The sequence below is a fragment of the Pelodiscus sinensis genome, chromosome 14 (assembly GCF_049634645.1).
Source record: "Pelodiscus sinensis isolate JC-2024 chromosome 14, ASM4963464v1, whole genome shotgun sequence".
Classification (NCBI taxonomy): domain Eukaryota; kingdom Metazoa; phylum Chordata; order Testudines; family Trionychidae; genus Pelodiscus; species Pelodiscus sinensis.
This window is the reverse complement of record NC_134724.1, coordinates 36,782,355-36,809,247: the sequence shown is the minus strand read 5'-3', so window position 1 is coordinate 36,809,247 and position 26,893 is coordinate 36,782,355. Positions and strand designations below refer to the sequence as shown.

Sequence of the window (26,893 nt, the reverse complement as noted above, 5' to 3'; positions counted from 1 at the left end):
GAAGGCAAAGCCCCGCCCCTATTCCGGCTCCACCCACTGTCGCCAGTCCGGCCCCGCCCCTCACGTTCTGTACTCCGCCCCTTTGGCTCCTCCCCCCGCAGGACTTCTTCGGGCCCCTCCGCCCCGCCCCCTGGCCGAGCCCCGCCCCCTGGCCGCCGGGCCAGCAGGCCCCGCCCCCGCTCGCGGCGCCGCTCTCTCCCCATAAAGCTCTCGTTGGCGTTTCCGCCCCGCCGGGCCGTTGCGAGGCGGAAGTGGCCGGAGCGCAGGGACATGGCGTCGGGCGGCGCGTGCGGCTCCAGTCCCTCCGTGGAGCGGCTGCCCCCGCCCTTCCCCGCTGCCGAGGGGGACGCGGACAGTGACGCCGAGGGCGAGGACATCTTCACCGGCGCCGTGAGTCCGCGGGGCCGCCCCAGCGGGGTCAGCGCTGCCCCCGGCCCGCCCGGGGCCTGTCCCTTAGCCCTGTCCCTGAGCCCCCGGGCGGGGCGGGGGGGGCCGGGGCCTGTCCCTGTCCCTTAGCCCTGTCCCTGAGCCCCCGGGCGGGGAGGGGGGGGCCGAGCCCCGGGGCCTGTCCCTGAGCCCCCGGGCGGGGAGGGGGGGGCCGAGCCCGGGGGCCTGTCCCTGAGCCCCCGGGCGGGGAGGGGGGGGCCGGGGCCGAGCCCGGGGGCCTGTCCCTGAGCCCCCGGGCGGGGAGGGGGGGGCCGGGGCCGAGCCCGGGGGCCTGTCCCTGAGCCCCCGGGCGGGGAGGGGGGGGCCGGGGCCGAGCCCGGGGGCCTGTCCCTGAGCCCCCGGGCGGGGAGGGGGGGGCCGGGGCCGAGCCCGGGGGCCTGTCCCTGAGCCCCCGGGCGGGGAGGGGGGGGCCGGGGCCGAGCCCGGGGGCCTGTCCCTGAGCCCCCGGGCGGGGAGGGGGGGGCCGGGGCCGAGCCCGGGGGCCTGTCCCTGAGCCCCCGGGCGGGGAGGGGGGGGCCGGGGCCGAGCCCCCGGGCGGGGAGGGGGGGGGGCCGGGGGAGGGGGGGGGGGCCGGGGCCGGGGCCGGGGGCCTGTCCCTGAGCCCTTAAGAACAAAATCAGTTTTCTCCTGACGGGTACTCGTACCACTGGTTGAGAAACACGAGGTTGGGAGAAGTCTTTATTCTTTCATTATGTCTTGCACAACAAAAATATCCCTAATTCTTAATACACGTAGTCAGAGAAATTGAAACCTCACTAGGACACTGGGGAAAAGCCTGGAGGAATCCTGCCATAACTGATTAAGAGTTTTTGGCAAAAAACATGTGGCTTGGCCTGTTTAACAATAGATACATTCGTTTTTTGTTTTGGTTACACATTGGTGGCATGTTTCATCACATTTTGTGATATGATGGGAGTTTTGTTGCACTCCTGACAGCTGTGAACTGTTTTCAACACAATGTAATGATGCAAGGCTGTCAAAGGGAATTTCCTAGGGAGGGTAGTGCTTGGAGTAAGCAATGTTCCCTATTGTAAAGTAGGCTGCCTTTTTTTTTAAATGACCTGTCAGGGGGTTTTATGAGCATTAGCTACACATTCACATCAGTAATTCATTCTAGGTCTATGTGAGAAGTGAGTTAAAATGTCATCTCCTCAAGGAAGACACATGATACGCTTGTAGGTAGCCACCAAACCGAAGTGCAGTGTAAGGAGAGCTGGCGGAGTGGATACTACTTTGGCTTCCTGGGATCACTCTTCATTTTATTTACTGTTTCAATATGTGCCCCACTAGCTTATATCTTCTGGAAATGCTCTCAATGGCTCAATATACAAGGTATTAAAATTACACAAGCAAGGATTAAATCTGGCAATCTAAAACTTCATGCCAAATGCTTTCCTTTTGTCTTGTAAAAAGATGGGGAAACCACTAATGCTTACTGGTCTTCTCTTATGATTCACTGCAGGTGCAGTACCTTCTAGTGAACAGCTGGGTTTCAGAAAGCAAAGGAATGCTAGTGTTTCCTTCTTGCTCTTGTGTGCCCTTCTACCTTTGGGCACCTGTGCTCTTTGCAACATAACCTGCCTGGGGCACTGGCTCACAGGACATGGGGCCATGAGCAGTTTTCAGGGGTGGAGGGGGTCCACTGAGCATGGCCAGTGTTAAATTTGCTACAGCCCTGGGCAGAGAGCTGAAACCTGAGCAATGTAGCTTTGCTGGACTCCTGTGGCATGCAGCCCCACACGGTTGTCCTGCTTGCCATCCCCTAATGTTGGCCCAGACTTTCACATGCAGAAAACCAATTGTGGCTCAGCTGGACTGTGGAGCCTTTATGATATTGGGGGCTTGGCTCAGAAAAACTGAGAGCCCCTGGCATGGATGGTCCAAGAGCCCTATATTGCTGGCACTTTTAGTGCCTGTAGAAGTCAAGAGTTTTCTAGCCATACTTAAGACTATTTCCAGAATAGGATGTAGGTGTAGGATGAAAGGCAGAGGGGTTGCTGAGTGCACTTAGACCTCCTCACCTTTGTGGAAGTATTGCTTAATTTATTTCTCATTTTTTTTGTGATGGTTGCATTAAATCTCTCTTGGATGCTGGTGGAAACATGCAGTAGTAGAGGGTACTAGCCTTGTGGCTTCTCTTTTGTCCCTTTTTTAAGCATCCTGTATTTGACATCTAGGTCCTGTCCAGTATGGAACTAGTTTAATAATATCTCAAAAGCCAAGAACAAAAGTTGAACCAAGGAAAGGGTTTTTTAATTCCCTATTCCAGTGTTCTTTTGCTAACAGGTCAAAATTCAATGAACTAATGATTTGGAGAAATGGAGTCTTAAAAATTCTAGACCCTTTACACCCACTTGAAGTGTGTGAACTACTTATGTATGTGTGCATACATGTAAACACATGACGAGTCCCAGCAAGTTCCCCAACAGGGAAGACCAAAGTTGGTATTTCCAAGGAAAAACCTGGGGCAGTGTTTCTCAACCCATGGTACGAGTACCCTTAGGGGTATTCGAGAGAAGTCTTGGGAATATGTCAACACAACTGACATTTGAAGAGAACTGAATTTTTGTGTGTTACAGTGCTTTATTATTTTTGTACTACTTACACCCAAACATTTCATCGCCTGATTATGATTAAGTTGTTTAAACAAATGTGTTGCAATGGTAGAGAGAAATGGTGTGCCTGAAAACTGTAGATACTGGGGTCACTTATAATTTTTTTTAAAAGAGGTACTTTCTTTAAAAAAAAAGTTGAGAGAAACTGACCTAGGATGCCTTCCCCCTCAAAGAAGCAAAGGGCACAAGATCGACTTCTTAAAATTGTCACCTTTAAGTTAACTACTCTTTTTTAATAGGAAAATACAAAAGCTGCATCTGTCAGAGCTTAACTTTATCACCTCTTAATCAAATATAAACACAGTGGTAACTAGCAAAACATGTCTCTTACGACAGCCTGGCTCCTAAAAGCCAGATTTGCACAAACAAGTGATAGATTCCTAGGGACCAGATGCGCCACGTGCATGGCTTTTTCTGTAAGAAATTGTTTGGAAAACAATGCTTAGAGTAAAATCAACGGATGAAATCTTAACTTTGGAAGTTTCTTTGCTTTCGCTAACAGCTAGTGGCAAAACATAACTGGTGCTGTGCTTTGAAAATGTAAAGTACCCGGAATTCCTGGGGGTGGCAGCTAAACAGGTCTGCTAGTACACAAGGAGAATTAAATAGACTGGCCTTGAAGGGAGCAGAGTCAGTAGGTTGCAGGCCTAAAAAGGCTTGTTCAGGACACAGTTGAAATAAGACAGTGAGTGGGATGCCTTTTCTTTGTGTATTATGTTAATGCCAGCTGCTACAGAAAGAGGGTCCCTTAAAGTGACATGCCAGCTTTGACTGCAAAGATGCTTCCTAATGTGACCTTAGGCTGCTGGTAGACCAGTGTCAGAGCTCTGGGCAGCAGAGGCATTCCCAAGCAGCAGTGTGAAATTGACAAAGCTGGTCTCTTACTGAGCTATGTGGGGTGGGGGTGAGGGTTAATATGTGGGTCCCAGTACAAATGCTCTGCTTCCATGAGTAGCATATGGCGTTCTGAGCAACAGTCAGACACTAGACTCTTTAGCGATAAAACTGCAGTTCTAGAGGGGATTTGCTATAAGGTGGCTCTGGAGTAGAAGGCAGGGGAGCTGCTTTTTTCTCTTCAACAGCTAGAGGGGGTAGGTACATCAGACTTGATGCCAGTTAACTGGCCACTGATAGGAAGACTTGAGAGGTGTCAGGCCTTTGAGAAGCTCATCCTTCCCCTAGATCTCTTCTCTTTCTTGTGAAGAGCCATAGGGCTGGTCTACACTGAAAGCTGACTGGGCATGCCCCTGAGGCACAGAGCTATGCCAGTGAGATCAGAGTTTTAAACCACACTATGCTGATGGGTTTATCAACCCATCTGCCACCTCTAGAAGGTGGATTAACTACAGCAGGGGTGGCCAACCTAAACCTGAAAAGGAGCCAGAATTTACCAACGCACCTTGCCAAAGAGCAACAGTTGTATGTCCCCAGCCCTGCTCATATCCCCACCACCACTCTCAGCACATCCCACCCACTGGTCAGTGTCCCTGTCTCCTTTTCCTCTTGCCCACTGGGATCAGTGCTCTCTGTGGGAGACACTGGGGAGGGGGGAGCAGGGGTAAGTCAGGCTCAGCGGAGAGGGTGGGAAGTGGCAGGTTCCTAGGGAGGCAGGGTGGAGGGGACAGCGCCTAGGACAGAGCTTGGGGTTGAACAGTGAGCCCCCTCCAGCCCAGTGGAACGTTGGCACCTGTAGCGCCAGCCCTGGATTTGGTACCTATGCAAGGAGCTGCCTATTCACTTCTGAAGAGCCACATGTGGCTCTGGAGCCATAGGTTGGCAACTCCTGAACTACTGCAACAGAAGAGCCCCTCCTATGCTGGTAGAAAGCAGCTATTCCAAAGTGCTGCAGCATTTCAAGTGTCAACATACCATTGGTCTTCGTCTTTGGGCCTTGCCTGCCCTGCTGCATTTCCTGTTGCCAGCACTGGTGGTGGTTAGCAGTGTTGAGAGCCTCCTGGGAAGAGATGAGAATGTATAGCATGTGACAGGAGTAAGTCATGTCACTGAGGCCAACTCTACACTGCCGCTTCCATATAACTTATGTCACTCAGATGTGACACCCCTTGAGCAACAAGTTGCATAGATCTAGGGGTCAGCGTGGACAGCACTATGGGTCAGAGCTCCCACCCAGATAGCTACCCCCCCTCATGGAGGTGGGATTATTATACTGACAAACTCTCGCCTATCAGCATCGTCCTCTCCGACGCACTACAGCCGCACACAGCGCTTCTCGTGTAGACTAGCCCTTCATACACTTCTGGAAGGTGCTTGGATGCTGTGGTGACAGGGTGGTATAAGAGCTGATCTGGATTGCGTAGTGTGTTGCCACCATGGCTGCTTCTAGCACTGTAGGCCTCTGCTACGCGGGTTTGTAATCAGCTTGGCTGCTGCCAGCCTTCGATGCTGTTTGTAGTGTTGGTAGTGCAGGCAGGACCTGAGGAATTGTTGGCAACAGCTAACCTATTTTTTGGGATGCGGAACAAGTGTAGACAAAGCCTAGAGGGTTGTGCATGTGTGTCCAGCTCTGCATTAAGGAAACGTTAGAATGGTAACCACCAGCATGAGGGAAAACGAACGGCCTAAATCCTAACTGGTTTCTGGAGCTCATTCTCTGCTTGCTTTTGAAGTTCTAGCTCTTCTCGGCTAGGCATAGGGGCCACAAGGGACTAAAGGAGCGAAACTCTAACCCACCTTGTGCCACGTGGAGCAAAGCTTTGACGATTCGTGCAAGTCTCGTGTTTCTTCACCTGCCTGGAAGGTGGCTGTACCTTAGCTAATGGACACACCGGACTCCGCGCTGCTGATACAGGGCGGGCAAACAGCTGGTAGTGGGCACTCACTGTAGAGATGCTTCCTCAAATGCTGGCCACTGATGCTCCAGCTCCTGCTGCGCAGTTCCCATGGCTCTTACGAAGGGCCGGGTTGTGAAACCTCTGGGCCCCTCTTTCCAGCTGAGTAAACCTGCACTTTAAGCCTGTCGGGTCATAAATGAGTAAACTGCTAGGCGCTAGAAGAGGACCCTTGTTTGATGCCAAGACATGGCGAGAGGAGGGTCCAGAAGTGGCTTGGCTCTTCAGCAATGAATCGGGGACTTGATAATCTGGATAAACATGTTGAGATTCCTGGCTCGGCCCTGCCTCTCCTTGACCCCTTCCCAACCTCTTCTTACTCCCTAGATAGGTAGAGGCAAGTCCTTGGTTCTTGTTTGACTCCTGCCCCCTTTAGCTGCCTGGATCTGTCTGGTTTTCCCTGCATATTGACCGTGGTGGGTGTCGTGTCCGTGATGAGCAGCAGCGTAGGGACATGAGCCATAGTCCCGTAGTAAGGAGAGAGTTAACAACATACAGCCGCACTCTGGGATTGCCAGGCCAGAGCAGTGGTGCTCAGTCGGGTGTCCTTTATTCACAGCAGCTGTTGCCAGATGCTGGGGGCGGGGGGAGAGCCCAGCCAGCCAGCCTCCCCATCCTCATACATGCTCTCGTGTAAAGAGCTTCCCTCCTGACCTTGCCTGAATAACGCCTTGTACCTCTGTGTCTATGGGCTGGCAGATGCCATGACTTCCCTGGCTAGTGAACATGCTCAGAGAATCCTGTCCAGGCAAAGGGGTGGTCCTTTTGGCTCTTCTTAACCTCATGCATCAATATCCTGCAGTAGTTTCACAGGGCTAATATTTCATGGTCTTCTAGCCATTGTAGGTCTCTGTCCTCCCTACAAGCAGCGCATAGGGAGGATCACGGGTCAGGACTCACAAGCCCCTTGCTGATGATGGTAGGAGATGTGCTCTGGAATGTTGTAGGGGAGCCCTGCTAGCTAACCCTGCAGAACAATCGTGTCCGTCTGCAGAGAGAATGGTCGTGGTTTCAAGTAAAGCAGTGAGATTCTGGTGACTTGAGATTCTGCTGCTGTTGGCTGCTTTTCCCAGCAACCTATTAAATCGGGCAAGCCCAAGGGAGCGGAGATTCAGTTGGACTTTGAGCTCTGTTGAAATTGCCCTTTCCGCCTTTATTTGGTAGGTGTCTGGTCTTAAATGTGCCTGTAAGTGAGATAGTAGAAAATGGTTCTTGAGAGAGGATGTGAAACTCTGCAGATGTCACTGATCCATTACATCCTCTTCTGCCTTGGTCAGCGTACCATGTGAGTGTTACTTTGGAGTTGGTAAACGGGCCCAGAATTGAAGAAGTTGGTATGGTGCAGTGACGGTGTCCTGCTATCTCTTAATGAAGTTTGGAATATGGAGGCCTTTGCTTGCTTACTACCATGGCAAAGCACTAGAAAACTCGTGTCAAAGGGGGAAAACTTGAACAGAAAAGAATCAACACACAGCACTGGAATCGGGTGATGTTTCAATTATGCAAGAAAGTATCAAGTCCCTCTTGAGAGAATAGGATCTTTTTATTTTGTCGGTATCTCTTCCTGACGGGAAGGAAGGGTTTGCTCCAGTCACTTGAGTCATGAATAAGTCGCTTGTTTGCTTTTTAACAAAACAGGCACCAGCGGATGCTTTGGCCTGGCAGGCTGGCCACAGCTGACGTTACTCTGAACCTGCCTCACCTCTCTGGGTAGGGATGCTGGCCGGTCTGGTCAGGTCCCCTTCCCTTCCTGAGTCCTCCTTCAGATGGACTGGCCTGGATGGAGCAGAGGATCTTATTCTGCTGATGGTGCATTAGTCACAGGATCGTGTGAAAAGCTATGGGCAGGAAGAAGGTGGTGGTAGATGGAAAGGGAGGGGAGGACTGCACAGAATCTTGCATGGATCAGGCTAGGGTCTTTACTGGTGACAATCCGGCTTACTGGTAAGGATGTTAAATGGAGCTTAATTGAATAGCTAATGCAATTGATCAGCTGATGCAAATTGCATCAACGACTGTTCAATTAGTCATAAGGGCACCTCTGCCTGTGACATGTAGTATGCACCCTGCCGGCTCCTGCTACGTTCCACACACGGAAGCGCTGAGGACCAGCGATGGACTAAGCAGCCCGCTGCTGGCCCCACGCTCCCTGCTTTTTGAAATGTACATTGTATATGTCAAAAGCAAAACATGTGTGGTGAGCCAGCAGACCGCTTGAGTCCCCTGCTCTTGCTACCTTTCAAAGGTGGAAGTGCCACCAGTTCCCTGCTGCATGCCCCCCACTGTGGAGACGGTGTTGAGGGGAACTGGCTTTTAAGTGGCCCTCTCCAGCACCAGCTCCTCTTCTCCCTTCACCGCTTGCTGCTTCTCTGACAGGCAGAAGGTGGGGGGAGCAACTAGCTGAGTCGACTGTCGGGTAAGCATATGCTTATCCCAGTGTTGCCCAATCTTATTTGGCCACGGAACCCTTTTAAACTTGAAAGAATTTTGCAGAACCCCTAATAAATCTTGTATATGGAGCTGAAACAGTAGACCACAAATATGTAAGGGTAATAAACAAATGCTGAACAAGGTCATGAGACTGACCTTTCACTTAATTGCACATTTAACAAATCACATTTGTACAAAAATAAAGCTCAAGCTAATATGCATTATATTAGTAGTTTGCAGTGCAAAGAGTGGTTTTGCTTTGCTTGGCAGATTCTTTTTATATTTGGTTTAATACTGGAAAGTTGGATTTGCACACCTGGCATGGCATTTAGTCGATTGCTGTATTTTGTTTTTGTTGCTGCATAACTTGAGAACCCAGTTTTGCACAAGTGTGTGCTGGTGAAGGGTAACAAACGACTAATTTCGCATCTTGATAAAGCTGAGTATTCTTGACATAAGCTGCCCCAAAATGTAATCCTAGAAACTTCTGTGAAACCCTTATTTTCACTTTGTGGAACGCTGGGGTTCTATGGAACACCATTTGGGAAACACTGGCTAATTGGATAGTCAACTAGTCACTTATACTCACTGGTATGCCAAGGTCTGGTGTTAGGTGGAAAATCTGTTTTCAGTGTTTGAGGGGGAGAGTCACTGTTTTCACAAAGTTACTTGAAGGGCCCCCAAAAGGATGCACTTTCCATCTATCACCCCCATTACATTATTTTGTTCACCAGTTTGGCTCCATTAACTTCCACCCCCATATTGCTCATCGACTGGACGTTATCTTAACTGAAGGATGGTTCTGTCGGGCATTAATCCAGCCTGTCACCCTTGTATATCCTTCCACTGACACTGTTGTAGGTGATGGGAACATAATCAAAATCTTCCCACTTGTGAGCTCCCATTTTGCATAGGGCTGCCAGGCCCCAATTACAAGATAGGGATGTAAGCGACTAATTGATAGTAGACCCTTCAGGTGTCACTCTGTACCTGTCTCCCCTTCCAGTCCAGCCACTCGGCCTCCGGAGCCTGTGCCCAGCCTGCGGCCTGTGAGCTCCTGGCACCGTGTGCCCTGAGCACAAGGCAGATCGTCGCACGTGCAGGGCAGTGAAGTGGAGGATCCCCACTCTGCTGTTGGGCTCTTTCCTGCCTTGCATTCGCTCATTTGGGGCAGGGGCTTGGGGGTTATTGGCCCAAGTTGGAAGCATGTGCTGGGACATCTGGCTCTCTTTACCCTGGTGTGCCGCTTCGGGTAGCATGGGAGTGAGCTCCTGAGTCGCCCACCTCTCAGGGATCTGTGGGGGTGAGAGATTATCAAATAGCAGTCTAGGGCCTCCTGCTCAGACCCCCACACCAGACCTCGCACTGATCTTCAATCTCACAAGCACACAGCAGAGTGACCTGCTTCCCCCTCCTTCCCTGGAAGGGCTCCCTCCCTGCTACTCCTGTTCTGCTCTTGGCTTGGCGACGTGTAGGAGCCCTGCTGTGTTGCCGCAGGGCGCTGGAACACCTGGGCCAGGTGATCGCTTAGTGGTGGTCAGGGCTCTCTTGGCACCGCCCTTCCTGCTTAGCCATCCCTGTGCCACTGCGCATGGAGCGGCAGGCGTTCGGCTGGGACCTACACCTTTGGACTCTCCAAATTCCAGCAGGGCCTCAGTGGGTCTCAACGGAGTGGTGTTCTCCGGGCCGAGTGGGATAAGCAACACCAGAGCTGAAATGTGGCTGGGACGCTGATCTGCTGAGTGGGCTTCATTACGGCAGGACTGCCCGCCGTGCAACAACCCCCCTTTCTCTCCGTTCTGAGCAACGTGCTTGGCTGCATCCCGTGAGCTCCTTCACGCGAGGCGCTTAGCAGAGGAGTGCTCGTGTCGGGGGCTGGGGAAGTCTGGCTTGCTGGACTTGTCTTCCTACGGGCAGTAAGTGCCTGCTGAGCTCACTAAATCCAGCATCTCCAGCCAGTCAGCCTAGGGGGGCATTGGGCACTGATGGGAGGGAACCAGCAGAAGTTTCCTGAACTGCAGCTCAGTCACTGCTAGGCTGGAGAGACGGCTGCTGCGGCGGAACAGGAGGCGCTGGGGATGGTAAAATCAGTAGCCCTCCTCTAACAAGAGACACTAAATAGCTTGGTGTTCTCAGCAGATGAGTGGGAACTGGAGTCTGTCAAAACCCGTCTCCCTGATGTGGAGACACCTGAGCAATTAGAGCTCCCCTTCATTTAAATAAAAGGCTCCTGCAGAGCCCAGGGACCCTCTAATGTGGCATGGGGAGTCCTTAGTGTCTTGCTACTGTCCTACCTACATGGTCAGTGCCCGTCCCTCCCTAAGTAGTAAGCTTCGTTTTCCTGCAGTTATCCAAAGTTTGCCCGCTTCAGCACGAGTCAGATCTCTGCAGCGTCCCTGGATTGGAGCTCTGTAGGCTGGTGCCTAGGGCTCTGTTGCTGGGAGTCACGTGACCATGGCCCCCCAGGGGTCACCCACCCTACAATCAGACCCAGTTGCAGGGGCTCGGTTGGTAACTGGAGCAGCCGCTGCCTTGGGGAGTAGAAGCGATTGGTATCAGCAGCCCCTCAAACCCGCTGCCTCTCTGCTTTCAGAGCAAGCCCCAGTCGCCCACGAGGCAGTCTCCTGTCCTGGTGAGCAGCAGCTCCAGAGAGAATGGGGTTCCCGTGGAGCAGGACGAGCAGGACCTGTTTGCGGGTAAGCATCCCTGCACGGGTGGGACAACCTCGAGCTCTCGCTGGGGGACGGAGGCAGCTGCAGCCTCCAAGCCCCCTGCAGCCTTTTTGGCTCCTGTCCATGCTTGTGGGGGAGGGCATCTGTGGGAAGCCTGGTGCCTCCCTGTCCTCTGGACACTGGAGTGTAACCGGCTCTCCTGGGGAAAGCTGCACCAGGGTGTGTGTGTGTGGGGGGGAGGGGGGGGTCCTTAACTGCTGTGGGAGAGCAACCACTCTGGCAGCTGCTTGGAGAAGCCTGAACCCCCAGCTCTGCCAAGTGCAGCACTTGGTGCTGAGACGTGCCCTCCTGGAGTGTGCAGGCAGATCCCGCCGTGTTGGGCACGGTGCTTTCCTCGTCCCGGTGTGGGCAACACAGCCACTTGTGGACTCCCCGAGCAGTTACAAGGGCACTGCAGCAGCTCTGGGGGGGAGGAGCTGAAAGTGACACAGGTCCTCAGCCCCTTGCAGCAGCGGGGAGGCGGGAAGGAGCCCATGAAACGCTGCCACTCCTCACTGGCCAGAGAAGGGCTCCAGGCTTGTCAGAGCAGTCTCTGGAGAGCGTCCTGGTAGGATCCCAGAGCGACCGCTCGGTCCAGGTTCGGTCTAGACGCTGTCCCGGCTGCTCTTGCTGTTCCCCTGCAGGTACCACTGAGCTGCTCCTAGCACAAGGCAGAACTGGTGCCCTGGCTAGTACGAGAGGCAGCAGTTCTCTGTTGTGGGGAGAACAGTGTGTGGGGGAGACAAAGTTGAAGGCCAAAGCTCCCAACAGGCGGCAGCGCTTGGCTTCCCACCATGAGAGGCCTGTAGCTCAGTGGAAGCATCCGCAGAGAGGGTAACGTGTCAGCCAGTGTCATGTCGAGGCTGGGCAGTAGACCGCCGCCTGGCACAAGCGTTCGCCTCGTTCTCTGGGACCGGGTGCCTGCGGGCTAGCACAGCTACCGACTCTCCCTTGCGGGCGACTCTTGTCCCTCTGCAGATGCCACAGTAGAGCTGTCTCTGGACAGTTCACAAAACAATCAGAAGGAGCCAGCCAAAGTGTCCAGCCCTGTCCCTCTGGAAGTAGCAGCGAGCATCTCTTCCAGGCACCAACCAAAGAGCTACGAGGAGGTGAGCGCTGCCCAGTTCCCCCTGCCCTCGAAGCTGCCTGGATGGTGGCCTGCATGTGTTCGGGGGTAGAGTGCCCGGGGCCCCCTCCAAGACTAACGTCCAGGGGTGCAGATTCCCTGGAGTGCAGTCGCCTCTCCTTGTGTGGTGGTGGCGCCTGCGGGCCCAGAACAGGACGCTGTGCCAAGGAACTGTGGAGGCCGGTTCAGGGAGAAGGCTCAGCCCGAGCGAGTGACCAGGCTCCGGCTCGGGAGTGCAGCCCACCGTGGACGTGCTGTGCTGCTGGCAGGCGACTGTCTGCCGCCGCAGTAGCAGCTCGGTACAAAGCTGCTTGCAGCGGTGTCGGTGTAAATTGCACCCCCATCTCCACGGGCATCAGGCCCTTACCTGGCTGCGGTGCAGTGCTGCAGCTTGTGTACTCTGGCAGCTGGTACACGGGGGGCTGTAACCCCAGTGCCTGTGACTGATTCAGCTAGAGTAGGACCTGCCTGTGGCCCTCTGAGCCTCGGTCTGTGTGTATCTGCAGAAAACCAAACAGCCTTGTGAGACAGCCGGGCTTGCGGCTTGTATAACGGCCAACTGAGACAGCGTTACAGTAACAGCCCCGGGTGCAAACGCCCAAGGCACACAGCCCAGGTGCTGGTTTCCGCTAGCTCTTTGCCTTCCCGGCCGGAAGGGTGAGCTGCTCTGTCGTAAAACATTAGCTCGCTGCAAGCAGCTTTCCCGTGCTGTCCTTGTGCACAGCCTGTAGGCCAGGCCCTCAGATCCAGTCCCCGCAGCGAGGGCCTGGCTCCATAGAAAGGCCAAAGGTGGGGCTGTCCGAGAAGAGATTTGACTGGGCACAAGGTCCCCTCAGGAGGAAGCTGTTGCTTTGTGCCCAGCACCTCCTGTTTCCCCCACATACACTAGGCCAACCAGGGCCCAGCCAAAGCCTCACCCAAATCTCTGGCAGGGTGCCGGTGTGTGCAGAGGCCAGGTCTCCAGTGGGCGAGCCCCTTGGCCCAGGAAGGGGTCTCTGAATACTAAGTGCCTCTGGCGTTCTCTGCACCTAACTGAGCGCCTCGGGGGGCTGCTCCTAAAGGGGTTCTGGTGGCTCAGGCAGCTGTGGGGAGAGCCACAGGGGCAGACCTGGTGCATGGGCTCTTCCAGCCTCCACCCCAGGTCGTGGGGTAGGGGGCATGCTGGCAGGGCCGCTCCAGGCTGGCGTCCCACGCCCTGTACTGGTTTCTTTGGGCCATATCCTCCCAGCTGTGTGTGACAGGAGCCTCCTGGCTGCCTCACTCCTCTGACCTGCGGGCCGGTGTAGAACGGTGGCCGAGCTGCCTTGGGTTCCCGGATCTCACGGGGTCCATGTGGGTGCAGCAGAGGGGTCAAAGTGCAGTGACTGGCGCCTGCCTTTGCCTTGCTGGGAGCAGGCTCCTGTCGGCATGCTGCACCAGAATGCCGCCCGGGCCTGGCAATGCAACGTGCCCAAGGATAAGCCCAGGTCTGGCTGTGTAACATGCTGCCTGGCTTGGGACAGGCTGAAAGCTTGGTCTTGGGTTGAGCTGACATGCTGTGTGCTCCTCCCCAAACAGCTGGAGGAAGAGGAACAGGAGGACAAGTTCGATCTGACTGTGGGAGTGAGTGACCCAGAAAAAATTGGTGAGTGTCCCCTGGACAGCGATGGCTGTGGCGTGTAAAGAGGAGCACAGCAGGGTGTAACGCATGAAGGTGTGGATGGGCTGCAAGTCCCCTCCTAGCCGTTCCCAAAGCGTCGGTCTCCTCCGTGGGCTTTCTCGCTGGTGGCTGGTCTGGACACCTGCCAGCTTGTGCTTCCAGTAAATGGACTGCCCTCGACGGCCGGCCTGGCCCAGCGGCAGCACGTTTCCTAGCTGCCTTGTAAGGAGGCTCCTGCCTGGCTTCCGAGATCGGCGCTCTTAGCTAGAGACTGGTCGTTGAGGGACCGTAGGGGCTAGAATGCCAAGTAGTGATGGCGGCGTCTGTAGGACCCACCTTGTACCCACGCGTGGCCTGAGAACCCGCATGAAGCCTGACAGCACCGCGCTCTCACCAGCCCCGGGGCTTCCTGCACTCGTGGCTTGTTCTGCTGGAGTCAGTACTCAGGTAGCCACTGAACTGGCCAGGAGGATGGACATGCTCTGCCCAGATCTCCGGCCGAAGGCACCCCGAGAGCCAGCGGCAGGAGGGGGTGGAAGTGGGGGTCTCCGGCTGCAGGGAACGGCCCACAGCCCCTTTGCTTGCTGGAGGAGACGTGTCTGCTCTGCCTGGCCAGGGTGGCGTCTCTGCAAAGAAACCACGGGAGCGGAGGGTGGTTCCGCCAGCTTGCTGCTAAGTAGCTGCCTCCTGCTGCGCACAGCCCCAGCATTGTTCGACCTCAGGCAGATGTGTGGTGCTGGCAGTGCAACAACGGGCTAACTGTCAGCGCCCAATGCCCGGCTCGGGACGTACCAGGAGGGCCCTGCCTGCTGCTGTCCGCTGGCTGGCAGGAATTCAGCAGCTCCTCTAATGGGAGCTGCCGTGTGCTGGGGGGTACGTCCCCACTCTGTGCTAGCAGCCCCCAGAGCTGGCCAGGAGCTCTGAGAGCAGCACGTTGGGAGCCTGTTGTGCTCCCCAGAGCCAGGCGTGGGGCAGGCCAGCCCTCCAGCCTACAGCTTCTTCCCTACTGGCACCTAACAGCTTTGTTCTCTTGCCCGTTCTGCAGGGGATGGCATGAACGCCTATGTCGCCTACACGGTCTCCACCCAGGTACGTCCAGGAGCCCCCGTCTCGGCTGGGATTTCACTATCCCTTCCTCCCGCAATGGCTGACGCGTAGGGCTGCTCACACTGGACCGTTCCAGCCATCTCCTTCCTAGGTCAGCCTGCTGCTGCCTTGCCTGTTGAGCCAGGATGGACCTAAACCCTCCGTCCGAGCGCTCCAAGGCTGGCTCCTCGTGCACAACGGAGGGTCCGTCCAGCTGCTGTTAATTCCCCTCGAGGCTGAGTGTCTCTAGTGAAGTGTCTGGCGCAGGCAGGATAAGGGGCTCTACTGTTGGCTGGCAGGAAGCCAGTCCCCATCTAACCAGTCTCCCTCAAGAGAGGCTCTGAAACCAAGCGAGGAATGTGTAAAAACCCTTCTCCCCCTCCCCTGCCTCTCCATCACAGCTGGCAGGAGTTGGACAAGCTCCTGTCCCTGCCAGGGCCAGAGCAAGGAGAGGGGTGAGCGGCCAGGAATGGTGGTGGGGCGTTGGTGGCGTCCCTTAGCCAGCCGTGACCAGTGGCTCGGTGACAGGGCAGCCTTAGAGGCCTCGGTTGCTGCTGCCGGATGCACAAGACTCCGGCTGTGCTCCCTGTGCTTCCCCAGCTCTTGTTGAGGGGCCGAACAGGCTAACGATGCTCCCTGCCAAACACCCCCAGCTCCCTGTCCTTTCTGGGCCTGCTGAGTGTCGCAGCAGTGCCCAAGTTCAGCATCTAGAAGCTTGGGTGTGACTCCCGGACAAGCCCAGGGGCTCGGAGGAGCAGTGAGGAGTGAGCTCGTTCGGGCACTCCTAATTCTGCTTCCCTTTTGGGCTTGTGCTGGACCTCAGAGGCTAGCTACCGGGGCTCCAGGCTGGCTAAGGTCTGTGGTTGCCACCCCAGCTGCATGACTGTCCCCCTGCCAGTTACTGTCCCTGGCCAGGCCTCCAGGCCCGTGCTGTATGACTGCCGTGCCGGTCCTCGGCCGGCTGGCTCTCAGCAGCTCCTTGGCAGAGATCAGCGGCAGGCTTGTTACAGCAGACGGAACGGTCTCTCCCCGCCTCGTCGGTCAGCTGCTTCCTGTCCTGAGGGCGGTGCCTCTTCCAGACCGAACACGCCCACTCGACTTTAGCGCCACAGCTAATGTCACCTGCTGTAGTGACCCCGTGACACTTGCAGCTTCCTGCTCTGGCAGGGAGTTACTCTGGTGACTCCAGCTGCTTGCTGTTGCTGGGTTATCTACGCACAACCTACTGTTGGGTGGCGCTTGCTCTTTAACTAGCACGAGCCGCTCGCGCCTGGGGAGCAGTGTGGCTTTGAAAGCCTGACGTTCCAGCTGTAGAAGTGGAGATGCTCGTCCCCTGGCTTTGGCATGGCTGACAAGTGTGCTGGTGGTTACATGCCCTGGGCCTGAGGAGACCAACGGATGTGCTTGCTGTATTTGTTGTTCTGACCCCCTCTGCGGCCTGTCTCATGGGCTTAGTTCCCTCTTGCTCAGCTGGGGGGGGTTAATGTGGAAAAGCTGTTGGTGTAGTAAAGACTGTCAGCTTGCCACGTTCATTCTGGCAGGGACCCTCCACCCTCGTGCATGTGAGGAGGGAAGACCGAGCGACTCTGTCCCTCCATGTGCACACCCCGACAGCTTGGTCTTGTGGCTTCCAGTGTCGGGAGGCGTAGAAAAGCCTCTAGGGTTGGTCAGGAGTTCCCTGGCCAGACTGTCACGAACCTTAACCCCTTTACAGAGCTAGCCTGCCCTCGGCGGTCTGGTCTAAGCAGCTGTGTGGTGTCCTGAGGGGACTCTGCCGTAGCCGTGTCTCTTCACTTGTACTTGGGTACGGAGGCTCAAGGTGGCCGAGTTTCTGTGGGCGGGGGAGCGGGAGGGGAGCTGCTAGTGGAGCCTCCCGCGAAGGAGTCTTGCCTGGCTCAGCTGCGCGGTGGGTGCTGACGCTCGGCTCTCCCGCAGACCAGCCTGCCCATGTTCAGGAGCAAGAAGTTCTCGGCGAAAAGGCGCTTCAGTGACTTCCTGGGGCTGTACGAGAAGCTGTCGGAGAAGCACACGCAGAATGGCTTCATTGTCCCGCCGCCCCCGGAGAAGAGCTTAATAGGTGAGGGGCCGGGCAGAAACTGCCGCCAGGCGGTGCTGTGGGGTCTCATCTCCGCTTTCCAGGAGTGTGCGGGGGGAGGGGAATCTCTTCTGTCGGGGGCCTGAAAAATCAGACTGTGGTGGCGGCTCTTGAGCCCTGGGGGGGGCCTCACTCAGCCCTAGTCAGGGCTAGATGAAGTCGTCTGGGGGGGGCCTGGGGCGGAGTGCAGGGGAGGCTGCAGGTTGAGGTGGGAGGGGAGGGAGGACTCTGAGGGTGGGGCTGGGGATGAGGCGTTTGGGGTGCAGGAGGGGACTCCCGGCTAGAGCCAGGGGGGTTGGCGTGCAAGCTCAGGATGGGTTGTGGTGGGGGTTAGGGTGCAGGAGGGGGCTCAGGACTGGGCTGTGGGCACCTCCCCTTGGAGGGGGGAGCAGGTTGCTGGGCTAAAGGGCAGCCTGGGTCACAGCCGAGGGCAGGGGTGGGAGGTGGCAGCATGTGAAGCTTCCTCCCACCCCTGGTCGGACACGACTGGAAAACCTGCAGGGACTCGAGTGGCTGCAGCCCCTGGCTGGTGGGGACTTACGAAAAGACCTGGACTCTTGGAGACTCAGATTCTTTTGTGGGGCCCCCACCCCTTCCTCAACCAGCCCTGCCTGTAGTGGGATTGGCCTCGGGGCTCTTGTGCTGCAGTCCCCATGGGGGCCCCAGGGCTCAGGGCTTCCAGCCCACAGCCAGGAGGCCGGACCCAGCCCAGGAGCCAGAGATCTTCCACCCCGTGCTGGTGCAGAGCCTACTGGCTGGCGTGATCTCACTGCCAGACCGAGACAAACCCTCCAGAGTCTCAGTGGGGAAACGTTTTTGTAAGAGCAGCTGGCTTCAAGTAACGCTCGGCCAGCCAAGGAGCAGTCAGCACCGTCTGGCCAAGTGCGCCACCGTAAACGCCTGATCCCCCGTCTGGCTTCGGAGAAGCTCTTAATGAATAACGTCTGACGAGCATAAAACGTTCATCCAGCCTGGCGAGCCCCTGGGTAAATGGCTGAGCTAGCCCCCTAGCTAGCTATGCTCCAGCCAGAGTTGGTGTCGGTGCACACAATATCGGCACTGGCTTGCTTTTCATGTCAGAATCCAGACTGATTCTCTCCTTGCAGCAGCACTGTCTCCCTTCCCAGCCTAGCTGCTGTTGGGACAGGATCCTCTTGCTGCTTCCTGGTGGAAACCGCTTTCCCCTCTCTGCTGCTACCTTGTACCTGACGCCTTTCTCCCCTGCCACTGCCGCGCTGGGGAAGTGCCCGGTGCTGGGGAAATGAAGTCGTGTCTCCTGTCTGCCATTTCAGGAATGACCAAAGTGAAAGTTGGGAAAGAAGATTCCTCCTCTGCAGAGTTCTTGGAGAAGAGACGGGCTGCTCTAGAAAGGTAGGGGCTGCCCTCGGGACAGCCTGCCTCTCAGCGCAGCTACCCGCAAGCGGACATACCGGGGGGGAGGCCTTAAAGGAAGGTCACTGACCTCCACTGGAGGTGGGGCGCAGGCTTGCCAAGCTCAGTGGCTGGGCTGGCGTGATTCCAGCAAAATGCAACCACATGGCTTCAGCAAACCGGGTTCCCCTCTTACCGGAGACCCTGTCTAGGCAGGCAGGTTCTGGGCACCAGTTCCGTGGAGGTTCTGTACCAGCTGATCGGGGTCTGTAAATAACCTGCTCGGGGTCAACGCCATTCGTTGGCTTGGTGCAGGAATCAGCCAGAGTTCTGTAGCCAGGCCCACGTGAGTCCAGACTGGAGGGTAACTTGTATTTGTGAGCTGAGGCCTAGATCTGCGGTTGGGACCGGCTTGTTGGATCAGCACCAGCTGTCTTGGTAGCTCAGCTGCGTTGTCCCGGTTGTGTTGTAATGTGCGGGACGGGTACTGTGCAGCCGTCACTTCTGGTAATAACAGAGCTAAGGGAGCAAGGTCTGGACAGATCGTTACTAAGACGCTTTTACTCTAGGTACCTGCAGAGGATCGTCAGCCATCCAGCCATGCTGCAGGACCCTGATGTGCGGGAATTCCTGGAGAAGGAAGAGGTTGGTGCAGGGTGCATGTCCTTCAGGAAGGAGCCCGACTCATTCGGTCGCTTTCACTCTGGGGCGTAACATTCAACGTCTTTCATGCGTGTCAAAGCTGGCAGCACTTTGGCCTTCCCCTGCTCTGCCCTGCTCAGGAGCTCTCAACACCAGAACGGCAGGAGTCTGAGCGCCTTTAACGTCCCCAAGACAGTGTGTGGCGGGGAGGGGGCTGAGGGTTTCAGCTGGGGGGTGAAAGATTTGGGGCAGAGTGGGGCAGGGAACAAGAGGTTTGGGGTGCAGACTGCAGTGGAGAGGGCCCCCCAAGGGGCACGGGGAGGGGCACACCTCCCCTGCCTGTGACCCTTACTAGCCTGCTGCACTGCTCGCAGGGGTCTTGGCTCGGAGACCAGTGTCTGGCTGCCGCTCGCTGACCTTGTGCAAGCTGTGCAGAGCCGTCCACCGGCTGGTCTGAGGCCTGTGCAGACCGTGAGGCAGGTGGTGCGGAGTTGCTGCGAGGGATGTTCTCATGAGATGCTAGAGCAGGCCTTGGCCTGAGGCCCAGCTCTCTGGGTGCCGGAGCTTCAGCTGGCTGCCCAGTGCCGGCCAGAGTCCAACAGTCTGGGGAGAACGGGCGGCTGAGGCCCCTCTGTGCACTGCAGTGTTGCTTGGGTCTGGCGTCCGGCGTTCTCCTAGTTCGACTGACGTGGTCTGGCTGGGCCGCGGTTGTTGTGCAGAGCAACTGCACGGGTGTAACTACCCCAGGAAACTACCCGTGCGGCAGCACCGTCCCGCTCAGTCGGCCCAAGGGGACGACACCGAAGCAAGGATTCCTCAGAGCCACCTTCTCCCATGTGGCTGCTTGTCCGGTCCTGAGACCACTGTGCCGGGCGGAGCTGGTGTCCCAGGCTGAAGCCAAAAGCTCATCTCTCCCCACCAGATGTTAGTTCTGAGAGATGCGTGGGCTCCCCCCCAGCCTTGTGCATCAACATCCTGCAGCCGGCACAGCTACAAGCTAGGCCAGACGATATTCCTGTGCTCCCTTCTGAAGGGGGCGCTGACAGAGGCAAGCTTGCCAATCGGCACCCAGCTAGCTCAAGTTTAATTGCCATTAAAACACTAGGGCTATGTCTACACTTACGGCTTCTTGGGCGAATAATATGCAAATGAGGCTAAGCATGGAGTATTGCCACACCTCATTTGCATACCTAATGAGCCACCATTTTTTTTCAGAAGAGGCTCTTGTGCAAGAAGGAGCGTCTACACTGCCCCTTCTTGCGCCAGAAAAACCCTCTTGTGCAACGCCATTACACCTATTAAACGGCGTTGCGCAAGAGGGTTTTTCTGGCACAAGAAGGGGCAGTGTAGACGCTCCTTGTGCAAGAGCCTCTTCTGAAAAATGGTGGCTCAGGTATGCAAATGAGGCTTGGCGATAATCCACTTAGCCTCATTTGCATATTACTGGCCCTAGCAGCCTAGAGTGTAGACATAGCCCAGGAGTCCGTTTCAGATGAGCAATCCAGTCCTGGCAGGGCTTCCTGCAGATGCTGGGGCGTTAGCCTCTGAGCTGAGCCTGCCCGGTGACAGATCCCCGGCCGCCATCCCCCTGAGGCCCCAAGTACCCACTCTAGTGTAAACGGCTCAACGCTCTGGAGAGCTTTACTGCCAGACCACTAGGAGCCAAGGCAGATTTGTGCCTCAATTATTGGCAGCACTCACCCGTTAGCCACTCAGCTGGAATTCGTCTTCCGGCCGAGACTCTGTTCCCAACTGGCCGTCCCAATGGCCAGCGTGGAGCCAGCCAGACGCCTTCGCGGGCTCTCGATGCCCATGGCGCTGCTGCACCACAACCTTCAGCTGCCCGAGCAGACAGCCAAAGAGGCTTTTCTCTTGACAGCTGCCCCGCGCGGTTGGTACCCAGACGCTCAGTGGGGCAGGCATACTGAAGATGTTCAACAAAGCCACCGATGCCGTCAGCAAAATGACCATCAAGATGAACGAATCAGACGTGGTGAGTATTCAGCGGCCTTGCGCTGCCTCTTTCCCTGGACTGGGACGCTACCCTCTGGGCTGGGCGCTCAGAGGGGAGCCGGCTTGGCCAAGTCCCAAGCAGGTCGTTCTGCCCCGAGAACGTGCGCGCTCGCCTCAGTTGTGGCTCTGTCCCTTGCAGTGGTTTGAGGAGAAACTTCAGGAGGTGGAGTGTGAGGAGCAGCGCCTCCGGAAGCTCCATGCGGCGGTAGAAATGCTCGTCAGCCACAGGAAAGGTACAGGGAGAACACGCAGCTTGGGCTAGCGGCGCTGCCGAGACGCCTGCGTAACACGGAGCAGCGCTCCAGTCTGTTCCCGTGAGCCAGCTCTGTGCTGCCCTCCTGGGGCTGCCCTGGCTCATCCTGTTTGCAGCAGGGAGGAAAGCTGAGCTGGAAAGGGTGGCCCTGGCTGGAATCTCCTGGCTGGGAGGCGTAACGTGCCGCAGGGAAGGGGCAGAGTCAGTGGTGTCTGGACAGTCACTGAGTGAACTCCAGTTCTAAGCTGCCCCTCGGCCGCGTTCATTGGGAACTCGATAGGGAGACACCTGTTGTGGGGAGCAGCAGTGTCACGGCCCCTAGTTTCCGCGTGTGCCTGGCCCCTGGCTTCTGCCCTTCTCTTGCTGCCAGCTGCAGCCGCTCGGCCTTCTCTCCAAGCTCGGGGCCGTTGGGAGCTGGTTCTCTTCCACTCCCCACGTGGGTGATTGGTTGTTACTGACACGAAGCCCCCTTTAGCCGCCCCGCCCCGTGCTGCGCTAACCCTCGCTGGGTGGTCGCTGTCGGCGGCTGCATCGCTTTGACCACCCAGCAGTCGGCTCTGTTCACGCCCTCTCCGTCCCCCCTCAGAGTTAGTACTGAACACCGCCCAGTTCTCCAAGAGCCTGGCCATGCTCGGGAGTTCGGAGGACAACACGGCCCTGTCGCGGGCCCTCTCCCAGCTGGCCGAGGTGGAGGAGAAGATAGAACAGCTGCACCAGGAACAGGCCAACAACGACTTCTTCCTCCTGGCCGAGCTCCTGAGCGACTACGTCCGCCTGCTCGCGGTCGTGAGGGTAAGCAGCCCTGGGGCGGCCGGCAGCCCTCTGCAGGAGAGCGGGGCCGGCCGCAGCGGGGCCCTGGAGTGGGACAAGCCAGGAAGCAGCCACCTTGGCTCTTCTGGGGGAGGCGCAGGCCCCAGCGCAGTGTGCAGACGGCCTGTGAGATGAAGCTGCACGCTGGGCCCTGCAGAGGCACTTCTGAGCCTTAGTCCGGCTGCATTTCTTACCAGGGCCCATAGTCGCTCCTGTTGCTTCATAGTGTGGATGAGGAACCTGCTCTACCCGAGTGACTAGACTAGGGATGTGAGTGACTCGTCGACAGTTGGACAAGCACAAGCCTATCGGTCGACTAGTCCCTCAACTAGTTGCTTCTGGCTTGGGGGGAGAGCAGGAGCCAGCTTAAAAGCCAGTTCCCCCCCAGCACTGTCTCTGCAGGGGAGTAGCAGGGACTGGGCACAAGCCAGGAATAAGCTCTCACCCAGTCCCACTGCTGCGGTTCTGCCCTTCAAATGTATTAAGAACGGGCAGGCTCTTAATGCCTTTAAAAGGCTGATGAGTAGCAGGGGGAACCTGGGGTGAGCCAGGAACCAGCTGTCCTGGCTATGCCGGGTCCCCCACACAGCACTGCTGCTCTTGTCCAGTCTCTGCAAACTGGAAAGTGGCTCCTCGCCATCACAGCTTGCTGGCGCCATGCGCTGCATGGGAGTCCAGGGAGGGAGGCTGGCTTGGGGATTAGGGGGTTGGCAGACCCGGATCCCCCCAGTCTGAGGCCTTGCTCAGTATGTCTGCTGCGGTTCTGCCGGCCAGACAGGGCTCAGGGCGTGCTTGGGGAGGGAACTGTGGGGCTAGATAAACTCAGCCAAGCACTCAAACCTTCTGGCCTGTACGTCCTCATGACCTCATCTGGGCTCGCCCTGCTGTTCGTCAGGAAGCTGCGTGGACTCTGCGGGGGGGGCCCGCAGGAGGTCAGGGCTGGTCTGTTGGTGTTGGAAATGCTTTTGGCAAAGGTGGTTTCCCTTTTAAAAACCAAGCCCCTAACACTGAGCTCCTGGGTTGGAAGGGCTGGCTGAGTCCTTGCCTGGCTCCTCAGGAGCTGCAGGGGCAAGAGGGGAGGCATAGCCTGCCCGTGTCACTGGTGCCCACGCTGCACCTGCCTGGCGAGTGGGGGTCACTTGCTCCAGCTGCCAGTGGAAGAGGAGCCCGTGCCCGGTCCCTGGCAGCCCAGGAGCAAGGGTCACTCCGAGGTCTCCAGTAGAGCCCGGCTTGGCCTCGCTGGAGCACGTCCCTGCGTGGCACTGGGTACTGCACGGGGGGCTCCTGGTGGCAGGCAACCTCCTGTTCCTTGGTTCTCCAGCCTCCCCTTCCGCTCCCCCGACCCGCGGGCAGACGTGGCGACTGCAGCAGATCCAGGCTCACTCGGTGGCCGTCCTCGGGGTGCGGTGACCCTGAGCTCCCAGAGGGGTAGAGCAATGGCCTGTGAAGAGCTGCTGCAGAGCCACGCCCTGTCCTGGCACTCGTGTACCCTGGTCTCCCCACCATAGCTGGTGGGGCTAGAGCCTTTCCTGGTCCCATGGGGGTGAGATCGGGGTCTCCTGAAGCACGAGGAGTCTCTGGCTCCTACAGGCGCAGTGCTCCGAAGGGCAGGCTGCACCCGCAAGACTGCAGCGAGCAGCTGTGGCCTTAGTTCAGAGACTCCCCCGCGGGCAGGTCTCCTTTCTCCACACACGAGCTGCTGCCTTAAAACATCCCCATAGCGGCCACCAGGAGCCTCTTGCAAAGCTGTGGCCGGGCTGACTCCTGTCTGCCCCCCGGCAGGGTGCCTTTGACCAGCGCATGAAGACCTGGCAGCGTTGGCAGGATGCCCAGACCATGCTGCAGAAGAAACGGGAGACTGAGGCCAGGCTGCTGTGGGCCAACAAACCTGAGAAGCTGCAGCAGGCCAAAGAGGAGATCTCGGAGGTGAGGAGCACGGGGAGGCGCGCTGCCCTCCAGCCAGGGCACCTGCAAAGGGGGCCCTGGGGCAATGTCTTGCCTGGGCCGTAGCCTTGGCCACTGGTGGTGAAACCAGCACCTCAAAGGTCCCTCCAGCAGGCCCAGCACTGAGGCTCAGGGGCCTGTCTCTGGGCCAGGCAGCGGCTCTGTCCACCCAATGGGGAGCTGTCCTGAGCCCGGCAGGCGGGCAGCCTGCTCAGTGGAAGGGCTGGGGTCTGGCCAGTGACGTCTGCTCTGGCCCTGGTGAGAAGTATGGTTTAAGCAGAGGCCTGGTGCTGTAGGGGGCACTCTGCCCTCGGTGGGACCTGCCCAGTGCACTGTCCGCAGGGGGCCCCTCTGGAGCAAGCGACCTCGCTCCCTCTGGCTTGGGGTGGGGCTCTGCCAGTGGTGGCAGCTGGTAGCAGAGATACCGAGGGACCTGGTCTCCTGGGGAGCTCTGCTGCAGTAGCCCTGCGAGAGCCTGGGGGCTCTCCCAGAGGGGACCTCCAAGTTGGCAGGGTGGGGGCTGGCACTGGGCGGCTCGGTGCAGTGGCCGTACCGGAGGAGGCAGGGAGTCGGCCAGGCCCTGGGCGTGGCATTCACCTACCTCCCGCTCTTCGCAGTGGGAGTCCCGCACGACGCAGTATGAGCGGGATTTCGAGCGGGTTTCTGCCGTGGTCCGCAAGGAGGTGATCCGGTTTGAGGTACGGGGCCCCGCGTGCAGTACCAGACCTGACCGCCCGCTCCCGTCTTCGTTCCCCTCCGCCTCTGGGTGCTGCCGGTTGCCCCGCCGCTGCTCTGGGATGAGTGGTGCAGGGCGCGGGAGGGACTCCTCCAAACCTTGCCAGCTCCCGTGTCCTCGATTCCACCTGAGTGGGCAGGGGCCAACTGGTTCCCAGCAGAGCCCCTGCCTGTACTGCTCTGGTGGCTGCTCAGATGCAGGTTCAGGCCGGCCCCACGGCATGCTCTGGCTATGGAATGGGGCACCAGGCTAGCAGGGTCCCACAGCTTATTGCAGGCACCTTGTGGAGTGCCTTCAGGCCGTTGACAGCTCTGCTGGGGATTCCTCCCAGCCACTGCCGATCCCTGTCTCGCCCATGGCTGCCGGTTGGTACAAGGGCAGCTTCTCTGCTTGTGGCGTAGACCACGAGGGGGCCAACAGGAGCTGGAAATGAAGCGATGCTTCCTGGGTGCTGCCGGCAGCAGGGGAGCAGCCACTCGCTGAGCACGGGAGGTTGAGCTAACTGCCTGTCTCTCTTGCAGAAGGAGAAATCCAGGGACTTCCGGAACAATGTGACGAAATACCTTGAGACGCTCTTAAACTCACAACAGCAGGTGAGTCCCTGGCCAGCAGCTCATCCGCCCTTCTGCTGACTGGCTCCTGGCATCAGTTGTCAGTCAGCCAGACGTAGGAGGCTGTATCTTGGGTCACCAGCCACTAAGCCTCCCAGACAGCCTGCTGCCCTGGTAAACCAGAGACCTGACCAGCTCTCCAGTGGCTGGAGCCGGTCGAGCTGTCTGTTTTGTGATAGGAAAAATGGGTGAGTTAAACATGGAAACTTGTAGCCCACATTGGAGTAGCTAAGCAAGGCAATTTTGTATCCAGCCAGGCTACCAACACCCCCCAAGGTCTGCCTGGTCCGTCACTGCTTCCATTGTACCACCAGGTACAAATTCCCCCTTGTAGAGGGAACAGGTGTCTTCCTTAAAGCACGAGATCCCAGTTGGGAATTTGGCTGGCAGCTTGCTGACGGCTTGTCCTTTGTCTCCTTGTGGTCTCTGCAGCTGGTGAAGTACTGGGAGGCGTTCCTACCTGAAGCGAAGGCCATCTCCTAACCAGACCAAGCGAACCAGGACACACCCGACATACTCTGCCTTTTTATACACTGTACCTCTTCGCCTTTCACAGACGGACCTGAACTGGATGCCTTCCGCAGAGCTGTTAGAGAACCCGCAGCTGAGAAGTGAACCCTGACAGTAATTCTTCTAACTATTTTTGATTTAGCTTCATATCTATTTTCTTAATGGAGAGACTAGTTTCCTGCTTTCAGCCAAGACCTGCCATTGGGTGCATTTGGGAGGGGTTCATAACGTGTATATAAATAAAATGTATATTTTTCAGGCTGGGCTCTAGGACCTGGGAATGGTTTTCTGTTACTCCTGCAGTGCCATGAAAATTATGTAATAAAATATTTAAAAATCAGGGCAAATGAGCTAACTTTTTTTCTCCTGAGTAGCTGCTGCAGGGTGGTGGCAGCGGGTGGGTGGGGGTCTTATCAACCAAGCTGAAATCTGAGGGAATGGCTTCTGTTGAGTATATTGCGGGAGGCTAGAAATCCATTTCCAGTGTTTGGATTAACTGAGGATCAGAGTGGAAACTGGCTGCACTGTCTTTTCGACACCTCACTGCTTGGGCTAGCAACTCGCAGTCGGCGCTAGTGTCAATTGCTCCTGCTTCAGCCGGTCTCCTGCCAGAGCTCGGCCTGAACTCAGGAGTCTCTGCTCCCTTGTGGCTGCATGACACCAGGCCCTGTGCTAGTGGGAGTCTTACAGCATCAGGCCACAACCAAACCACAGGCTGTGAACGCTGCGGTCAGGAAAACGAACTTCCTCAAACCGGACTTTGCCTGGAGCCTGCAGGGAGCTGGTTAGCGAGGGCTTCCAGTCTCGTACTGCCCCTTGTGCCTGTTGCTTACCTAGCCGGGTAGTGCAGCAGGCACTGCACAAACGCCAGCTGCCCCTGGCAGGCTCTGGAAAGGCCTTGGCGCTCAGGCAGCTTGCCAGTTGTCCCCAGTGCTGTAGGGAGTGGGACTAAGGGGCCAGTCAGCTTCTCTGGTGCAGCTTAGTTCTGCTTGGAGCTGTCGTGCT

The 26,893-nt window shown here is 57.2% G+C and overlaps 1 protein-coding gene across 1 annotated transcript; it reads left to right on the top strand.

Moving 5' to 3' along the window:
- The first annotated feature begins 165 nt into the window (after nt 1-165).
- Nucleotides 166-26,228, top strand: SNX1 (sorting nexin 1). Its single transcript, XM_075897490.1, has 15 exons — nt 166-390; nt 10,935-11,037; nt 12,031-12,161; nt 13,736-13,802; nt 14,863-14,906; nt 16,839-16,980; nt 18,291-18,369; nt 18,939-19,014; nt 20,891-21,004; nt 21,164-21,257; nt 21,864-22,069; nt 23,870-24,013; nt 24,649-24,729; nt 25,289-25,360; nt 25,811-26,228. Exons 1-15 carry the CDS (start codon nt 271-273, stop codon nt 25,859-25,861), a joined length of 1,524 nt encoding a protein of 507 aa, XP_075753605.1. The 5' UTR covers nt 166-270; the 3' UTR covers nt 25,862-26,228.
- The last annotated feature ends 665 nt before the right edge of the window (nt 26,229-26,893 follow it).

What these genes read in the sequence shown, in the direction of transcription:
- SNX1 (XM_075897490.1), top strand. Translation starts at nt 271, where the DNA reads ATGGCGTCGGGCGGCGCGTGCGGCTCCAGTCCCTCCGTGGAGCGGCTG. An exon ending in AATTCCTGGAGAAGGAAGAG is followed by an intron (nt 19,015 to 20,890) that starts GTTGGTGCAGGG and finishes TTCTCTTGACAG; the next exon opens with CTGCCCCGCGCGGTTGGTAC. An exon ending in CCAAAGAGGAGATCTCGGAG is followed by an intron (nt 24,014 to 24,648) that starts GTGAGGAGCACG and finishes CGCTCTTCGCAG; the next exon opens with TGGGAGTCCCGCACGACGCA.